Consider the following 20567-nt stretch of genomic DNA (forward strand, 5'->3'; position numbering starts at 1 on the left):
CTTCCTTGTCTGAAGCTTTATGATAAAACCTTAGTCTTTAGTCCATAAACAAACCTAACAACATATGAAGAGATAAACGTAGATTTGCATGAACAAACTCTTCATGGTTTGCTTAAAACAATATATTCGCAATCTAAGGATCAAAGGACTATTGATCTCAGTACGATTGTTAGGAGAATCTATGATGTCTGGTTATGGGACATTGAGAGTTGGAGACTCTATAGTTCTTCTAGGTATCTTCTGAAGGTAATGAATTGACCAAAGCACTTCTAGAGACAAGATAAAAACAAACCATTTAACCTTTTATGTCTCAAAGTCACTACGTATGAATTGCATCATGCTTACCTCAATCCTGAAATGAGACATGTCATTTCATAGCTTACGTATTCTCATTTGAGAAAGTCAGAGTTCGGATTCACTATGTGATTCTTAACAGGACCTATTGGTGAAGTACGAAATTATGAAGATGTCACGAGTAAATTTGTGAAGATCTCATAGATATGGAATTTATGTACAAGATTGCTGAAATGCAATGTATATCACATCATGCTTTGTTCCTTGGAATGTGAATAAATGAACTGGCCAGTGTCCAAATTGAGTCATGACTCTTTTGGATGAAACAATGTGACTTGTTAGCTCCTCGTCAATACATTGTTTCTAACTTATTCACAAGCGACAAAGGAGTTGAGGAAATAACAGCTAAAATGGTAAAATGGTAATTTTGTAAATCCCGACTAGCTGATGATATTCATGAAGGGTAAACATAGATACTATTCAGTGGATCCACTCATCACAATTAAGTGGAATTCTTGAGTAGAAAATAAATTCATTTGAACCGAGAGATTCTCAGTGTCAACTCTTTAGTGGAGTCAGCTGACATTAAACTAAACTTGGAAAAAGGTTTGTGAACTTTTGAGTCCAAGCATTTTAGCTTAAGCTTTGTTCATTTGGATCCATGAGATCACTATCACAAATCATATCGAGTAGGAATAATTAAACAAGAAGCTAAGTCAAAACAAGAACGAAACAAGTTTTACGAAAATTGTCTAAAGGGTATTTTTGTCCTTTTGGACAAATGATGAAATGAATGTCAATAAATTTTTTGACATTGTCATATGATGACATATAATCACTCGGCCGTAACAAGTTTATTGGGTCTTGTGGATTAATTTCATTTCATAGAATTTTACTTGAAAATTCTTAATGGGCATTTTCTTATGTTGTCATGAACAAATGAAGAAGCATCTAGAAGCTCATTCTAGATGTGTGGCCATCCAACCCAAAGGAGAAAAGGAGAGATTATTTTGTGCATTAGTGTATGAAGATACTTGCCAAAAGAAAAAGAGGAAACAAATTTCCTAAACAAGGAAGAGGGGATTTCGGCCAACATGAGTCAAGGGAGAAGCAAAACAAAAGAGGAAACAAATCCAAGGCTTCTAGAAGCCTAGTTGGCCGTGTGACTCTAGAGGGAAATAAGGCAATTTTGCTCATGAATATGTGATATTCTATAGAAGAGGAAACTACCTTGTTGAAGGTAATTCCTCTCCTATAAATAGAGGCCTTATTCCTCTCATTTTATTCATTCCACAATTTTAGAGATTGAGAGCTTCTCTCTCTATAATAGTGGCCGCCCCCCTCTCTCTCTCTCTCTAAGTTTTCTTTCGTTTTGTTTTGGCACCTAGGTCCACATTTGATCTAGTGTTTTAGCTCTTCGACTCTTATACTTTTGAGTCGTCGTGTTTAAAAGTGCCCACACACTGATTCCTTTCTTTCTGGAGTGATTCTTGTGATAGAAACTTCCGTGGTTACTCGAGTTCTCGAGGAAAGAAGAGAGACGTGCTGCGAGGGGAGATGAACGTTTCAACCTTCCTAAGGCTTCTCAACGTTCAAGCTTCTCAAAGGTTAGCAAACATATAATGCTCATTTATAGTTTTTATTTATATGTACTTACTTTTTGTCTAGGTTAGTAAAAACGTTTTACTTGTTTTAAAGAAAATTTTTAAATTCCGCCGCTTGCTCGAAGCGTTAAATCTTTTCTTAACCCTAGATCAATTCCAACAGTAAACCTATATAATTGATGGATTGTTATCCTCTCGGCTTCTAATCCTATTAAAATAATCACACGCAATATGAAAAGAGTTCAAGCGATTACATAGATTGCCTAAGTTTTCTATCAACCTAGGATCAACTATGAAGACATGAATAAAAGCACGATTCTTTACTCTCTCTCAAGTAGCTAATCAATCCTAGATAATAATTTTAATAGGGATCAAACACTAGAAAGCATTAAACATATTTCATATCAAGAAATCCATAATAATGAAGAAATTAAAGCATAATCTAACCCTAATGAAACCTTTTAACCATCATTAATTCCGACTATATCACATCCCCATTAAAGACCTAGTCTCTAATGAAATTCATGATCAACATTTAGCAAAGCATAATAATTGAAAGCAATAAAACAAAGATTGAAAGTAAAAGAGAATTCATATTAAATAAAATTGATGTTCAACAATAATTCAACAACTAAAAATAAAATGAAAAGAAGAAGGAAGAAGAACGACTTGATTTAAGTTCAAGAGACTCGTCGGAGGCGTCGATTCCAACGAAGAACACTTTTTCTCTCTTCAAAAGCTCTAAAAAATAACTAAAAACTATAAGGGAAACTACAGGAAAGGGAAAGATGAATGAATGATGTGTTTTGAGGTTACAAGAGTAGTGTATATAGGCTTAGATTTGATTTTAAAAAACGCTTAAAATCGGGTAATTTATAAAAACAGCGTTTTGGACGGCGGAAAAACTGAACAGTTGCGGAGTGATTTTGAATGGGTCGTAACTTCTTGCTCCGATGTCCAATTTTTGCAAATAAATATAAGTTGGAAAGCTAAGAGAAAGATCTATCCAATCCTGGAACCGGAACATCCAAATTCATCAATTTGAAATCTCAGAATGCTGCAGAATATCGCATCGTGTTTCTTGTTTCGCTTTAACTTGACCGAAAAGTCTTCAAATCATCCCAAAGTTGCTCCATTGCCCTCATAATACTTTTTATTAATGATAAACCTCCAATAACAAAGAAAAATACAAAATATATCAAAAACACATAAGGATTCTCTTTGATTCAAGTATGAAAATGAGCGATTTGTACGTATTAAACGCACTCATCAGCATTATCGACTTTGACTGAAAATAATTTTGTGATTCTCCGTTTGCACGTCTCGAGCTCCATGCCAATATTATCTCCTTTGTCGTTAGGAACAAGAAAGAAAATTGATGTACCTATTGTTCAATTTCCAATTGTCATCTATAGAGTGAGTTGTGACCAAGATTTCAAATATCGATACCGTTACCTATACCGAGATTCTGATTTTACGGATATATCGAGTATCGACGGATATTCTATAACAATTTCAATGCCGATTATCGATGATATATTGACTATCAATGTATATATCAACAAAAATCCTATAACAAATAGATATTTTCAAATAAAATATACATATATGTCATCAAATCCAAATTATGAAAATACAAAATCAAATACTACAAAGTTCATGACAAGAAATAAACTTAAAATAGACAGTACAAAACATAAAATAATTCTCAAATGTTACTAAATCAAAATATTCATAGTCATTAAAATTACAATTACTTTTTTTTTACTTGTCGATCCTGTTCTCCATTTATATTTGGATTAGCAATATACAATGACAATATAAATAGCTTCAATTAGTAAGTTTTTGGGCTTTTTCAGTGTTCGGCTTTTTACTTCTTTTATTCATTTAACCTGCTCAGTTTTCTCTCTCATTTATCCAAATTGCGCCGCTTGTTAGAAGAAAAAAAAATGGAAAAAGAAATCAAGGTAATCGGTCCTCGTCGTCCATGACTTTCTCGGACCACCCAACAAGTTCTTCGCCGTCGGGTTGCCTAGCTTCAAGGAACTCGAGTCTAAGGAGAGTTTTACGCTGATCTTCGACTGATCCGTGGGAAAAAATCAGTAATGCGACAAGGCCAAGGCCTATTGTCTATCGCCATTGCCACCACATCTTCCCTCGTCTCTCCCAAACCCCGTCTCATCCTCGAAATTATTTGCACTCTCTCTCTCTCTCTCTCTCTCTCTCTCTTGTCTCCTTCATTCTTTTTAGTCCTTGGTATTTTGGCGATATTTTGAAATTTTGAACTCGATAATATTAAAACTAGATATCGACGAATTTTATCGAGATATCACCAATATAATATAAAACGATACGATATATGATCGATTTTTTTTTACCGAGGCTCTCTACAAAACGAGATACCATCGATATATCGAGAGATATTTGCGGTATTTTAAACATTGGTTGTGATACACATATAGTTTAGATTTCGAATAAACATCCATGTATTTGTTGTTTGAGACACTCTATATTTTTGCACGATTGTCTTCATAATTCTCTTTTCTTCCAAATATGTTTGAACACATCTCTAGACAGTGTAACTTGAGAAACAAGAGCAAGTTTAGGTTGCATCATGTTGTCGGTCGTTTTTGAAAAATAAAAATATTAAATTTATTGTGACTTGCAAGGAATTTCACGCCAAAAGTTCAACGGCCAAGCCCAACGAAAATGCCCAATTTGGGCCCAAAAGGAGAAAAAAGCCCATCTTGAGCATATGGGCTCCAGCCCACAATCACGCCCACTACGACAACCCATCGCGCCTACCCGCGGCTAGCTCTTTGCACGCGAAGAGCTGAAGCCCATTGCGCGCATCAGACTCCTGCTCGTAGCGCGCAACACCTCAATGCATCGAGCCAAGCATTCGCGCGACGCGCCTCATCGTTGAAGGCCGCACACGATCGCGTCCTGCCTTCAACCCTCTCCCAAACTTTGAATTTGAGGGCTTCATCAACCAACATTCCCTTATAAATACCAATCATATAGAGGGTAAAGGTAATTAATTCTAAACTCTCTCTACTCGATTCTAGTATCTTGAAATGCTGTCGAGGACCCTCTGCACTTGATTTCACTCTAATCAAGCACGAGTGTCAAATATTCTCAAAGAATAATGATGCCTCCACCTTACTCATACCAATCAGACTAATATTGACCGTTGTAGTATGCTAAAGGTACTGTCTCTGCTCCTTTCTAGCTTGTCCTCTTCTTCTTCTTCTTATTCTCATGTCTCCACGACGAACGAAGAACGATCTTGAGCTAGATGAGTGACACTCAAAGTTTTTGAGTTCCACACACTCGACGGATGCGGCAACTTGGTCCGGCCTTGGGTCGACCTGCCCGAAGTATTTAGCGTTAATTAGTCAATTTTCAGTGACAACACATAGTAAAGGAAAATTGTCTGAAAAATGATTCTCGATGTGCTTGAAAGGTAACTCGGCACCAACTATGTACTCAATGCAAGTCCTCCTATCTTTTTTCGTAGTGAAGTTGGAAGTTGTCAAATTACTAACAATGCCACCGTTGTTTTTGTATGACAACACTGTATGCTTATGATCTTCTTCCTCTTGTCATCCTAGGAATTTCTTACATTTTCCCATATGTGATAACATAGTGCGCGTACCATGAATCTTTACATGACAATAAAAATCTTCTGGACAATAGTTACGCACAGCCCTTAAACCATTTGGAGTGTTGGAAAAAAAGGTTCCATACATTAGATCTTCTTTTAAACTTTCTCTTCCCCAGAGTTGTTTGACTACTTTGAGTATTGTTTTTAGTTTTATAACCTTCTTGATCGCTCACTAAAATTGGCCCCGAAAAAGTATCCATAGTTTCCATTATAATATCGAGAACACATGTATTAAGAATTAAGAGTACTTAAGTTATCTGCATACTAAAAAAAATTAACACATGTTTAATACCTGGCAATATATTATTAAAAAAAATATGAAAATGAAAGTGAGGATTGATATTAAATAGGGAAAGAAGAAAGGATCCTGATTATCAATGTCAATTCTCATTGATCGAAGAAGGCAAGATAATTTAGGGATTATACATCAGTTTGGGTCGGTGCAACCCGCTAAAGGTGACGAAAACCATAACCAAATTACGTACGTCTACGGTTTGGTTCGGTGTGAACCGAAAATGGTCGGGTCTTTTACGTGTTTGCTTTGTCGGGCTGTTGGGGCGGTTTGGATAGTCGGTTTTATTGGACCAGCTAATCCGATGTACAAGCATACTTTCACATGTGATGTCTAGACAAGCAACAACTTCCTGTTATACAACAACGAAAGAGTTGAACACATGCATTAATGAGTTTGACTTCGGCGAATAGAATCTGTGCAAGTCTATAACCAGATCTTCAATAAAAAGAGAGAAAAGAGTTTCTGGACAAGATGAGATAGAAATTGGTGTGTCTTGAATAAGAAGCTTAGGCATACTTATATAGGCAGGCTCTCAGATACAAAAGTTAAAAAAAAAAAAATACACGTTAACATCCTTCAAGGCTCTTAATTGCTCGACCATTCAATATTAAACGTTTAAAAGCGTTAATCCCATTAGTGCCGTACACGTTAGAAACCGTTGTGGTTTTTTAGCATTCAAATGATGTGGCTCATAAATTCGGATAATAATTTTCAGCATAAAAGGACCCTGTTACCCGACCCAATTTGACTAGGCTCAGCCCACTAAATCAAAGTTTGTGGTGGCGGATCAATTAATTAAAGTTTTCTCGATTAATTTAGTATTTTGTCTAAAAAGTCATAAATCATGAATATTTATTGATCATATTTTATCATATTTCTCGAACAATTTTCATATTTGATTCATGTTTTCGACAAATTAATTAGCTAGAGTTGCCCAAAACAGTTTTAGAAAGGATTGATTTTCTGATTGGGTTGGGATTTGCGTGGACCTAATCGGAATCGGAAGACTTCGAGCTATCTTGTCTTAAGTGCGTTTTTCCGAAAATTCTCGCTTCTCATTCTCATTTCAAGAAAATCTTATTTTTATAATTTTTTTCTCATTGTTTATAATATTATTTAAATTTTATTTTGATATAAATTTTTCTTAATTGTTATTTCATTTAAAATCAAATAACTGAAAAATCATTTGAAAACTGTTCCCGTTTGGTTAAGTTTTCCATTCCTGTTTTCTGATTATAAATTCTAGAAAACAGTTTTAGAAAAACTGTTTGGTTATAAATTCAGAAAGCAGATTTAGAATCATGTTTCTGTTTTCTTTGAAATTTGTTTAGAAAACAGAAAACAATGAAAAATTGTTTTCTATTTTACCTCTATACAATTGAATAACATAACCAAACAACATTTAAAATATTCCGAAACGTAATTCTAAATCTGTTTTTTAAATTTAAAAATTAGAATCAGAAAACAGAATTAAAAAACTGAAAACGAGTTTAGAAAACTAAACCAAACGGCCCTAAGTATTTACAAATTCTAGAATTCTGAGATATTTGTGAAATTTCCCCAACATTTCTCCTTAGCTTAAGTAAAGGCCCAGAACATTCGTTGGATTAAAAAAATAAAAATTTAAAAACAAAAACAAAATAGAAGGAAGAGGACAATTCTGACTCGAAATCTGATTTGCACTGCAGTTGTAAAATTCGACTTTGGAAAGGCAATAAATACCCAAACATTCTCTTCTTCGACAAGAAACCTCGCGAACAAGACGACCAACGAACTGATCTACCAATCAAGCTTTGAAACCCAGAGAGAAAGGGAGAGTTGCCATGGATTTCGAGCTGAGACGAGCTAGAGAGAAGCTAGCAAAGGAGCAGAGCGAGAGGAAGGACAGAGCGAGGCTGAGGCTAGAGAGAGAAAGGAAGGCCAAAGCCGAAGCTTCCAGACAGAGAGACGCCATTGAAGCCGCTCAGAGGTCTCGCCGCCTCGACGCCGCCGAAGCTCAGCTCAAGGTAAGTTCACAACGTTTGAAATCAAATCTACGCTCGCCATCGCTCCATTAGGGTTTCAGATGATCAAATTCATATCCATTGCGCTGTGAAATAATATAATGTAACCTAGAGAGATGACTAATTTGTGTTTCTGATTAGGCCGATCAAGATATGCAAGAGAGTCTAATGGTCGGAAGAGGAGTCGTGTTCTATCGCCTCCTTGAAGCTGTGCCGTTCGACGGCGTCGGAGACAAGATCAAGCTTCCATCTTCTTGCTTCAGCGAGCTCTCGGACCAGAGGGCTTTCGACAAGGGACCGCTCTACTTCCAGCTCTCCGTGGCCGACGGCGGGGAAGAAGCTTCTAGAAGAACCACCCATTCCGGGGTGTTGGAATTCACCGCGGAGGAGAACTCGGTCGGAGTCCCGCCACATGTTTGGAGAAACCTCTTTGGAGCCGCCGATCCGGAGACGACGAACATGGTCGAAGTCCGATACTTTTGGCTCCCAAAGGGAACCTATGCCAAGATCCGACCCGACACCGCCGGATTCTCGGACCTACCCAACCACAAGGCCGTACTCGAGACCAGTCTCCGGCGACACGCCACGCTCTCCGAGGGAGAGGTGTTCTCCGTCCGGTACGGAGATTTGGCCTACGAGCTCCGCGTCCTCGAGCTCAAGCCTTCCTCGAGCGTATCGGTATTGGAGACCGATCTCGAGGTCGACCTCGAATCCGATTCTTCTTCGGCCTCCGAGAGAAGGCATGCCTTGAGACCGATCGAGATTGGGAAACCGGAGTCCGGTTCGGTCGGGGAACGGGACTACGAGTATTTCAAATTCACCGTGGACGAGTCCACGCGGGAGAGAGTCGCGTCCGGACTCGCCCGGGTCGAGATAAAGCTCGAATCCGAGACAGGGAGCGACGATGGAGACACCGATCTCTACGTTTCGAGTCATCCTCTGATATTCCCGACCCAGCACCAGCACGGATGGTCCTCCCACGAAGTCGGCTCTAAGACATTGATCCTCGCCGATAAGAGCTTCACCGCCGGGAACTACAGCGTTGGAATCTACGGCTTCAAGGGCACGGCCAATTACACCCTTTCCGTGACCGTCGAGGACCTCGAAAACCGGTCGGAGGGTCAACGAGCTTCTTCCTCGTCGGCGACGGCGTCGGACACTGTGGAGTGCAAGAATTGCAAGAGAAACGTGCCGAGCCACACGGTAGCGCTGCACGAGGCTTATTGTAGCAGACACAACGTGGTGTGTGGGCACGTGGGGTGCGGGGTAGTTCTGAGGGGAAGCGAAGCGGGGAATCACGTGCACTGCAATAAATGCGGGCTGGCTTTTCAGAAGGGAGACTTGGAGAAGCATGTGAAGGTGTTTCACGAGCCCGTTCGGTGCCCGTGCGGCGTCGTCCTCCACAAGGAACAAATGGTGAGCAATTATTACATTCTCTTCCCAGTTCAATTCTAAGATATATAACATTAGGAATATGGTTTTGAGAAACGTACTAAGATAGTTAAGTGAACTAGGAACTTGAGCTTGAGTGTTGGGTTTGCGTATTCAACTTCGAATTTAGTAAAAGCACTTTTAGATTAGATTGCGTTTGGCTGGTTAGGCAAACCTTTTCAAGCGTCTAGATTGCTAGAGTGTTCTGTGGTTGAAGCAGAAACACCTTTTTAACATAAAAGGCAAATTAACGGGGAATTGTGTTAGGCCCTCTGATTTTAGTTTTTGTTAGTTTAATCCCGACTTAATTATTTTTTTTTGAAACGGTAACTTCATTATATATATTTGAATGGGCGGAAGCCACTTTACACAAAAGAAGGGTCGTATATAGCTAGCTCCCCGGATCCAACGCCAATCGAGCACGCGAACCCGGGCTGAGCCAAACCAACGCCAATCGGAATCCACCCCGGATCCCGACTTAATTATTTCCATGCCATCAAACATCAACTAGTACAGCTTATTAACAACCTGGAATATATTGGCATGAACTAAGGTTAACCAGCATTAGAGATTAGTGTGGCTTAACGAGAGAGTATAAGGCATATGGAAAAAAGCTAGAATCCATTTAACTCAATTTTATTTTTTTTTTTCCCATTATTTTTGGCAATTACAACATGTGATGATCACGGGTGGTTTAATGTTTTCAGTCAACTACAATTCATGTCTCTCTTTCGGTTTGAATCAGTAAAACTAACTAGCTTGAGAGGTAGATAAACCAAGATTAAAGTTGGGTGTTCAATGTGCCCCGACACAAATGACACCCTTAGATTGATTCAAGGAGGCTTGTTCGGACGATAAAATAATAATAATGATTGGGTTTGATTATTTGCAGGTGAATCACCAAGCGGAGTGTTGTCCGCTTAGACTGATTGTGTGTCGGTTCTGCGGGGACATGGTGACGGCTGGGAGTTTGGCCCCGGATGCTCGGGACAGAATGAGAGGACTGAGCGAGCACGAGAGCGTTTGCGGTTCAAGGACTGCTCCCTGCGATTCCTGTGGCCGCTCCGTCATGTTGAAGGAAATGGACATCCACCACGTCGCCGTCCACCAAAACAATTGAAACAATTATCTCAACATATTGTTGATGTAATTAATTACTTAATTATTTACTTATGCATCGGAGAGAGATGGAGAGATGCATTATTGATGGGGGAAATAAACATGAATTCTGATTTGTTTTTAACCAAAATGTTGAATATATATATATATATATATATATATATATATATATATATATATATATTATTTACTTATGCATCAGAGAGATATAGGGATGCATTATTGATGGGGAAATATACATGAATTCTACCAAATTCCATGATTTTTTTTTTAATCAAAATGTTGAATATATGTATATAAATATATATATATATATATATATATATATATTTTTAAGACGATTAGACTTCGTTCTTTTTTAAAAAAATGTCAAAGTTTCATTTTATTAATAAAATAATTCATCCGGAATTAATTTAATTTATTTCGACGCAGTGGATTGTTTTTTTTTTAATAAAATGAAATTTTTGTTAAAATTAAAAAAAAAAAATTAGATGATTGACTAGATACATTAAATCTTTCTATATGTTAAATAATATTTTTATTATAAGAAAAAAAATAAGATTTTTATCAATAGGAAAAGAAAACATTGATGACAGTATTATGTACGTCAACTTCCTTTAATTCTGTGTATTGTTATTTGATTCAATTTACAAATGATGTGTTATGCATATTTTATATTATATTTTGGCTTTCATTGTCTTCCTTTTTACCGACTTTCCAACATCGTATATGCTAGAGGGATGATGTCTCACACTCAACAACTTCATTATTCATGTACAGCAGTTTATCAAGTAATTGAATAGGCAATGGACACATTATTTCATCATATTTTAGAACAATGCTTATCTAATCACTGTCATATTGTATAATAGTGATGATAGCTAAACATACCCTAAAAACAAAAGGATTACTAAAAAGTGCAGGCCATTCTGATCTTTTATTGATTCAAATTTATCCTTATTTGCTTTATGGTTATATATATTAAATAAGTACATCTATTTGGTTACGTCAAATCATGGATCAAGTTGGACTATGATTACAAAGCTTGTCGAGCCAACCTACAACAAAGGAATAGATTCCACGTGCTTTCATTTGACTTAGAACCTGTTATTGTGCTACGTTGATTTAGGAAAGTGATTAGCTTTCTTCAAAGTTCCCATGTTAAAAATTGAAATGTGATCTCCCTCTGGATTGATAATCATTCACCAGAATGGCAATTCCTCATTCAAGAAGGGAAAAAAAATACTAAAAATTATCCAATCAAACTGTGTGAAGTACCAAAAAAACGAAGATATATACGAATTCAAAGCAAATCTATTTTATAAATATTCAATACTCGAAAGACTAAATTATGTTGATATAGTGCTGCACAGGTTGGATTACCATTATGGAATTATAAGTAGAAAAAAGGCCATATAATTAAGAATTTAAATATATAGCTTAATTGATAATTTCACATTATTTTTAAAGTGGAGATGGTTAAAAAATATTAAGAATTTAAATAAATACAAGATTAAAAATACAATAAATGCCTAATAATTATTGCCACTATATCGTTTCTTTAGCTGTCAAACATCTAGATCCAAGTTATATATTATACCGGTCTTAATAGTTCTGATTTTGACATTATGTATGTTTATTGAAAAGGAGAATAAAAAAAAGGCGTCGTAGCTATTTAGTTAATTTCAAATTTAATTTTAAGAAATTAGTCAACGTTTTATTTATTTTAGTAAATTAATCATTTGTCAAAATTAATGTATATTTACACAAATTAACATATGAAAGTACTAAAGACAATTATGTAATATTATGTGATTAATGAAGTCACGTCTCCAAATATGACTAGATTTTAAACATGTTTAATATGTTGGTTAGATTACAAGTTAAACGTTTTAAATGACTTAATTCGTGAGATTTTTCTTTAAAAAATCTGTCTTTTTTTTTTGCTTGGAGGAAAAATATACCTTTATTTATAAAGTTCTAAATAATTGGGACACTTTTCATGTAAAGACTATGGTAGACATTTGATTGCTTCAAATACATTTTTTTTGTTAGTCTTATGATCGAATCAAGATTATTGAGTTTGCTATTGATGTAATGTGGGTCTGAAAGGTTCGACTCTGTCGAATGGCACATGGTCCACCTAACATAGCCTATATGGCAAATATATATGACAGTATATATTCGGTGCTTTTTCAAAGGTTGCGACAAGCTTCTATACATGACCATCTCTTGGTTTGGAGATTTTGCTCCAATAGATTTGTATCACCATTAAATAGTAGTAATCCAAATATAAAATACCAATATTCACTGATATATCCTTTTAAATTCTTAAACTGTTAATAATTGTAAAATTGATTCCGATTTTAATTTGTGTTATGAATCTTATATATATATTATTTATTATATAAATTTTTAATATAACTGCTTAAATTACTAATTTAATGTAGAAATTAAAGTATTTTATTAAAAAAAAACAATAGATTTTAATTGAATCCTTCAAAATTTGAGATATATTCCCTAGTTTTAAATGGAACTTGATGCCATTAGGAACTCTTGATCGCCAAAATTTTCCTTTTTTAAGTTTGAAAATGTTAAGCTAGCAAATTTATATCCCAAGTTTATAGACAAATTCCAATGTTTTTATTTTAGGGTTATTAAGTTATATAGCCACACTTTTATAATGAATTGTGATATAGTCCACATTTGATTAATTTCTTGTAAATAACCAAGTGGACTTATTAATAGATTAGTAAAAGACTTATTTAACACAATCAAACATGTGAAAAATAGGTAGTTAATAGGCTGCCACGTATACAAGTTGGCCATTTACAAAGTATTTACCAAATGTTGGCTAATTTACAATTCTTATAGTTTAAGTGGTTTAAGTAACCGATTTTTTGTTTATTTTATTATCATAAATTCATAATACATTAAAGTATGCATAGCTTCGTAGGCAAGTCGCTAAAGTGTGCCACCACCGGCCAATATATGCGGCCATGTGTCCAACAAAAGTCTTTCATTCCCAAAAATAAAACCCAAGTTTAGTAGCCGTTAGAGAGAGAAACTCGTGATTCTCTCCCAGTCTATCTCTCTCTAGAAAATTAGTGTAAAAAGTGAGGAGGAAATAAATAAAGAAGCGTTTATTTACCCGATAAATAATTGCCGACATATACAACCAAATCCTCGTTGCACACTTGCACCAATAGAATGAAAAAAAAACGCCTCACATTTATTAATGACATTAAAAATAGAATAAAAGTGCATGCGTATATACGTGCCAATTAGCCATACTATTAATGACGACAAAATTTTAAACCAACAAATATATTATTCCAAAGAAATAAAGGTAATAAATTTCCGACGGTAATAAATAATATATCATTCAGCATGCGATTTCATTTTTCATATACGGTACGGACACATGTATTATTTATATCGAGCGAAATAGGACAAGAATAATTAAAATATGTATCTTAAAATATATATGAAAAATATACGGAAGCGAAAGCCACCTTAGTATCTCTGAAAGGCAAAACAAACAATTTAGTATTTTTCTTTAGTGATACACATACACACACACACACCTATAGGCTATAGACAAACAAAAAAAAAATAATGCTGCTTCTTGCTTTCGTTTCCGAATTAATTATTTATTATTACTCCGAGCGTTATTCTCTTTCTCTCTCTCTATCTGTATATATATTAAACTGTTATCAGTCACGCACTTTTGAACTCTCCCCTATTTTGCTTTTCTGTGCGTCAGAGAACAAACTCGAACCACTCTGTCTGTATGTACGTAGAAGAGTCGATCGATTCTGATCATAGATCCGATAAAAAGCTGGTGATAAATCAATGGCGACGCTGAACGACATGGCGGTGGGAGCGGCGATAAACATTGTGAGCGCGTTGGCGTTCTTCGTGGTGTTCGCGGTTCTGCGGATTCAGCCGGTGAACGATCGCGTGTATTTCCCGAAATGGTACCTGAAAGGCCTGAGAAGCGCTCCGGTGGTCGGAGGAGGGGCTTTTGTCAACAAGTTCGTCAATTTGGATTTCCGATCCTACGCCAAGTTTCTCGCTTGGATGCCCGCCGCCCTCAGAATGCCGGAGCCGGAGCTCATCGACCACGCCGGACTTGACTCCGCCGTTTACCTCAGAATTTACGTCACCGGGTATCTCTCTCTCTCTCTCTCTCTCTCTATATATATATATATATATCTATCTTTTATATCTTTTTAGCTGAATAGTCACTAAACTATATATTTGTGCAAATTGTATCTTGGCTCTTAAACTATTGTTTTGAGCACAATGATGCACATGATATTTATTTTGTAGCGTTTAAGAATTTTTCAGTAAATGAATAAGCGAAAAACATTATTTATTTATATATTTATGAAATTGAAACGTATATTAAATAACTCGAAAAATGTACAAAATTATAACAAATTAAGTCTCGTAAAACTTGTCACTTGCATTTTAGCCAATGTTTGGTTAATACGAGTAAAAACTAGCAATTTGATTAATAATAAAAGTGGTTCAAAATTTTTTTTTTATAAACTTGACTAAAAAAAATTTTAACTTTCAAAAAATGCTACAATACCCAAAAATATATATAAATTAAAACAAAATTGATTCTAAGATAAAGAAATAAATGATATAATTCTTTTAAAGACTAGAATAAAATGTAGTTATACGTAGATATGTTTGTTATTATGGAAACTAAAAAAAATGCTAAAAAATGAATAGTTTGATATCTTTGATGATTATTTTGCTTAAAAAAATCGTTTAGGAACAAAATTAGCATGACTATCTAAGAGTTTCATGTTTTACTTTTTTATTATTAACTTATGATATATATTAGCTGAAGAACATGTTTGCTCTACTCGAAAAAATGCAGGCTTAAAATATTTACACCTATTGCATTGCTGGCTTTTTCAGTCATGGTTCCGGTGAATTGGACCAACCGGACTTTGGAGGTTTCAAAACTAACCTACAGCGATGTGGATAAGCTTTCCATCTCAAACATCGCTCTCGGATCGTCCAGGTAAATTAGTTAATTAATTAAGCAATAATAATAATAATTGTAATAGGGTAAATTAGCAAAATAGCCAAATCAAACCTTATGATTTGCTATATAGCCAAGGTTTTGTAAATACTAAGTAAATAGCCACTCGGATGACGTGGCCCAATAATATGTTTTTTCATTTCCAAATTTACCCCTGTTGCGTTTGAATTTCGAATGTTTATGAAATTTCTGATTATATAACATCCCGGTTTTTTTGAATTTAAATTCCTCATATAAGTGTGAACATGATTTAGTCAAGTTAATGATTCCCTTTATTTTAGGAACTAATTTGGACGTTGAACCTTGGCAATTTATTTGTTTCCTATTATATTATTTTCTTATATTTACTGCATGATTTATCTTGTCTCGTTTTATTATTTAAATTTCTTGTTAACAACGCACATATATTTCAAACGTTGTTATATCTCTCTTTCACGCCAGGTTCATCCCAGTTTATTAATGTATTTACGTATATTTACATACTGTTATAATGCAGTATATTTACATGCTGTTATTTATGTATATTTACATGCTGTTATAACGCACATAAAAGATGTTCCTGTGGCGGCTATGAGCATGATTGTTTGTTTGACCGACATCCTTGTAAATCCAAAAACACCAATTTTAAACTCATTTACAATAGTATTATGTGTAAATAATGACTTACAAATAATCTGGGCCTGTCTGACATTTACACATATTTACTGCAAAATATGTCAATCATATTTCCTTCTAATATCCAAAGACACGAATTCTTCAAACACATTTACAATGGTATTACTCATACATTAACACACATTAAAACAGAATCAATACACTACTCAACAAGATCTAGATATAACACATCAAGTTTTAGACATCATACCCAAACCTGTGAAATTTTTCGGATAAATGAACAAAAATCCATTGATTCATTACACAGAGGAAGAAGAATAAGCAATACCATCTTATTTCATAACCGATTCCTAAAAAAACACTTTTTCCATGTTTTAATGTGTAAATCGATGTTGAACATTAGTAAAAATGAGTTACAATTGGAATAAATTACACATGCATACATGTTTGAGATCCCCTCGCCGAAATCGGTAGTCGGAGAAGATGGATGCAGTTCGCCGGAGAAAGTGACGCGAGCTGAAATTTTTTTTTGGGAGAAATCTTTTTTTTTTCTTCTTAATTGCCGTGTGATAAGAGGTTTTGAGTTGATCGGTTTTAAATATGCAGTTATTACTCCCCTCAAATCTCGGAATCACGTTTTTTTTTTAAAGTCAACTGCTGTGATTATGGGCGGGAATCATTTGGGCGTTTTTGTAAATTTAGGAGTGTATTAAATGATATCTGGCTATTTACTTAGTATTTAAAAAACCTTGGCTATTTAGCAATTTTAAAGGTTTGAGTTGGCTATTTTGCTAAATAGTTGTAATAATAACTTAATTATGCTACCGTTTGTTTGATTGTTTCAGATTCTGGACACACTTGGTCATGGCTTATGCTTTTACGCTCTGGACTTGCTTTATACTGAAGAAAGAGTACGAGAGAGTCGCGTCTATGAGGCTTCACTTTCTTGCTTCTGAGCATCGCAGACCCGATCAATTCACTGTATGCTTTCTTTGTCTTCCGTACAATATTCATTCTAGTTTGAATTTAAGTTTAGAACATATGCACAAATATTTATTATTGTTATTATATTATGCAACATTTTTTCGTCGGAATTTTTATCTGCTATAGAATATCTGTCGAAAAATGATTTTTTTTTTCTTCCTGTTTCTGCACTTTTTCTACCGGCTTGTCCAATTCCGAGACCATAAGAAATTGACGAGAAATATAACTTTGTTCTTGGTTTGTTCATAGGTTCTTGTAAGGAATGTTCCACCGGATCCGGATGAATCGGTCAGCGAGCTCGTTGAACATTTTTTCCTGGTCAACCATCCTGAACACTATCTCACTCATCAGGTTTTGAATATAATGATCATTTTTCCCTACATATTTTCATTTCATTTCATGATGTCATTTGAAAGGAAGAAAAAAAAGATTTTGTGTTTTTTTTTTTTTGTGATACGGCTAGATTGTGTACAACGCAAACAAACTGTCTGAGTTAGTACAAGAGAAGAAGAACTTGCAGAACTGGCTCGATTTCTATCAAATTAAATACTCTAGAAATGAATTTCAAAGGCCAATTGTAAAGGTATTTTTACACAAATTTTTCATCCTGTTTTTTTTTTTTTAAACCTTGTTAATTATTCTTAATATATTTATATAAAATGAGCAGACAGGCTTCCTCGGTCTGATTGGAAACCGCGTGGACGCAATAGAACATTACTCGTCAGAGATCGAGAAACTCTCGAAAGAAGTAAGCTTTCTATTTTAGGTCCATTTCAACAAAAAAAAATTTCTTTTGTATTCAACATTTTGGTGATTTAAACAGATATGTTTGGAAAGAGAGAGGCTATCGAAGAACCCGAAATCCATAATGCCGGCGGCGTTTGTGTCGTTCAAGATCCGATGGGCGGCGGCGGTTTGTGCGCAGACACAACAGTCGAGGAATCCGACGATTTGGCTGACGGAATGGGCTCCGGAGCCGCGGGACATCTATTGGGACAACTTGGCGATCCCTTACGTATCGCTCTCCGTTCGGAGGCTCATCATCGGCGTCGCTTTCTTCTTCCTCACCTTCTTTTTCATGATCCCCATCGCCTTTGTCCAGTCTCTCGCAAATATCGAGGGCATTGAAAAAGCCGTCCCGTTCCTCAAGCCCGTCATTGAACTGTAAGTCCACATTTTATGAAGGAATAATTACCTCGCATACCCGAATTTTCAAAGTTTATTGGTATCAATCAAATCAAATTTAAGCCCATAATATACCATCTTTCAAACTGTGTGACAATTATTTTCTTTAATGTTTAAATTTGTTTATACCATTTACAGCTTCATTTTTTTTCCCTTTTACAAATTTAAATCTATGAAACCGGCATGTTTAGTATTTTAAGTATAAACTATTTGATATCTGCAAATTGGCCCCATTTTTATAATTATCATGTTTTTTACTTTTTTACAATGTTGTTATGTTAAGAATCTTGCATAAAAAGACATAACAAGGTCACGAGCCAATCCTCTCATGGTATCAAAGCTCACAATGCTTAAACGAGCACCGATCAAGATTATTAAGGTCACGAATTGATTTGAGACATGGCATGAATATGATTTTTTTCTTCTGCAGGAAATTCATAAAATCGGTTATACAGGGCTTCCTTCCCGGGATCGCTTTGAAGATCTTTCTCATTTTTCTGCCTTCGATCCTCATGTTCATGTCGAAGTTTGAAGGATTCGGCAGCATTTCGGCTCTGGAGAGAAGATCCGCCACTAGATATTACATTTTCCAGTTCATCAACGTGTTTCTCGGGAGCATAATCACGGGAACCGCGTTTCAACAACTAGACACTTTCATTCACCAGTCCGCAAATCAGTAAGTAGAAATCCAAGTATGAATCAACACGCAAAATAGTGGTTCACTTTCAATGCATGCATGGTCTGTGTTATAGTTGTTTGCTAATTTGACATAATATAATTTGATGTAGAATCCCGATAACCATTGGAGCGTCGATCCCGATGAAAGCTACGTTCTTCATAACATACATAATGGTGGACGGGTGGGCCGGGGTGGCGGCGGAGATACTGAGGCTAAAACCGCTGGTCATCTATCACCTCAAGAACTTTTTTTTGGTGAAAACCGAAAAGGACAGAGAAGAGGCGATGGATCCGGGGAGCCTCGGTTTCAACACTGGAGAGCCTCAGATTCAGCTCTACTTCCTCCTCGGTCTCGTCTACTCCGTCGTCACCCCTATCCTCCTCCCTTTCATCATCGTCTTCTTCGCTCTCGCCTATGTCGTGTATCGACATCAGGTAAACAAAAATAAAAATAAAAAACCTTAAACGGTATTTAATATAAGTATTATTTTAAAATAGCAATTAGCAAACTAGCCAACTAAAACGAGAGGAATTTCTAATAGTAAGTTGTAGGTAAATAGCCGACATTTTGATAGGACATTTCTGTCAATTTACGCGTGTATATATTTGGTCATGGCTATTTACAAAAACTCACCAAAAGGTTGGCTATATGAGAAAGTATAAATAAGGCTATATATCTAATGGACGATTGTTTAAATGAATGCAGATCATAAATGTGTACAACCAAGAGTACGAAAGCGCAGCGGCGTTCTGGCCGGATGTGCACGGCCGGATAATAACGGCACTGGTCGTGTCGCAGCTTTTGCTGATGGGACTGATGAGCACGAAAGAAGCGGCTCAATCGACCCCGTTGCTCATCACACTCCCGATCCTTACCATTTGGTTTCACTTGTTCTGCAAAGGCCGTTACGAGCCCGCTTTCACCACCTATCCATTGCAGGTTTGTTTTTTTCTTTTTCTATCTACAGACAGGTCTTCTTTGGCGTTTTCTTGCACCCCAAGACAAGGAAAGATAAGATAAGGGATGACCGTTTGGTTTTTTTTTTCTTGCGCAGGAAGCAATGATGAAGGACACTCTGGAGCGGACGAGAGAGCCGAATCTGAACTTGAAATGCTTCCTCCAAAACGCGTACGTCCATCCGGTTTTCAGGGCCGGAGAAGAAGAAGACGTCGCCGGCTATGACGTCGTTGTTGATGAGCCGGTTCTCGTGTCGACGAAGCGCCATTCTCGGAGGAACACGCCGCTGCCCAGCAAAAAAAGTCCTTCCTTGCTCCGAGGAGATGATGATGAGGATTGTGATTAGTTGACCAATTTTGATGAATGTAAATCTTTAGAGATAGAAGAGTAAATGTAGTTTTTTTTTTCTTGGTTGAAAAGAGATCAACTGTTTCATGGTAGTTTTTTTTTTTGGTTGATCCGTATGTTGACCAAGACAATTAATTTCTCGTCATTGGCAAGGACTGATGATCATCGGTAGAGAACGTAGCAGATCTTTGAAAGGAATAAAATAAAGTGTTGTTTTGTTATAAAACTTTGCCTTGGACTTGGGTTGGCTTGGCAAGGACGTGGGTAATGAGGGGCTTTAAATTTAATCACGTGACCAGCAAGACATAAATATAAAGTAAA

The 20567-nt window shown here is 36.1% G+C and overlaps 2 protein-coding genes across 3 annotated transcripts; both read left to right on the forward strand.

Moving 5' to 3' along the window:
- Positions 1 to 7505: 7505 nt before the first annotated feature.
- Positions 7506 to 10640, forward strand: LOC149407566 (Ubiquitin fusion degradation UFD1 family protein). Its single transcript, XM_089614422.1, has 3 exons — positions 7506 to 7866; positions 8005 to 9279; positions 10187 to 10640. The coding sequence occupies exons 1-3, from the start codon at positions 7684 to 7686 to the stop codon at positions 10412 to 10414; spliced, it is 1686 nt and encodes a 561-aa protein (XP_089470548.1). The 5' UTR covers positions 7506 to 7683; the 3' UTR covers positions 10415 to 10640.
- A 3463-nt stretch (positions 10641 to 14103) lies between these two features.
- Positions 14104 to 20501, forward strand: LOC149407567 (ERD (early-responsive to dehydration stress) family protein). 2 transcript variants are annotated; one of them, XM_089614427.1, is made up of 11 exons: positions 14104 to 14585; positions 15311 to 15457; positions 16939 to 17074; positions 17327 to 17428; positions 17541 to 17660; positions 17745 to 17825; positions 17901 to 18241; positions 18693 to 18938; positions 19051 to 19375; positions 19647 to 19880; positions 19996 to 20501. In XM_089614427.1, the coding sequence occupies exons 1-11, from the start codon at positions 14269 to 14271 to the stop codon at positions 20242 to 20244; spliced, it is 2298 nt and encodes a 765-aa protein (XP_089470553.1). In that variant the 5' UTR covers positions 14104 to 14268; the 3' UTR covers positions 20245 to 20501. The 2 variants fall into 2 exon arrangements, with proteins under 2 accessions (XP_089470553.1, XP_089470556.1); XM_089614430.1 differs by having other exon boundaries at positions 14358 to 14585; positions 15352 to 15457; positions 19996 to 20499.
- Positions 20502 to 20567: the final 66 nt, after the last annotated feature.

This window comes from Urtica dioica, chromosome 1, assembly GCF_054948205.1.
Source record: "Urtica dioica subsp. dioica isolate 48M chromosome 1, U.dioica_male_clone48M_v1_H2, whole genome shotgun sequence".
In the NCBI taxonomy this organism is placed as follows: Eukaryota; Viridiplantae; Streptophyta; class Magnoliopsida; order Rosales; family Urticaceae; genus Urtica; species Urtica dioica.

Coding starts and splice junctions, on each gene's coding strand:
- LOC149407566 (XM_089614422.1), top strand. CDS start 7,684: ATGGATTTCGAGCTGAGACGAGCTAGAGAGAAGCTAGCAAAGGAGCAG. Junction 7,867..8,004: donor CCGCCGAAGCTCAGCTCAAG/GTAAGTTCACAA, acceptor GTTTCTGATTAG/GCCGATCAAGATATGCAAGA. Junction 9,280..10,186: donor TCCTCCACAAGGAACAAATG/GTGAGCAATTAT, acceptor GATTATTTGCAG/GTGAATCACCAAGCGGAGTG.
- LOC149407567 (XM_089614427.1), top strand. CDS start 14,269: ATGGCGACGCTGAACGACATGGCGGTGGGAGCGGCGATAAACATTGTG. Junction 17,075..17,326: donor GCAGACCCGATCAATTCACT/GTATGCTTTCTT, acceptor GTTTGTTCATAG/GTTCTTGTAAGGAATGTTCC. Junction 19,881..19,995: donor TCACCACCTATCCATTGCAG/GTTTGTTTTTTT, acceptor TTTCTTGCGCAG/GAAGCAATGATGAAGGACAC.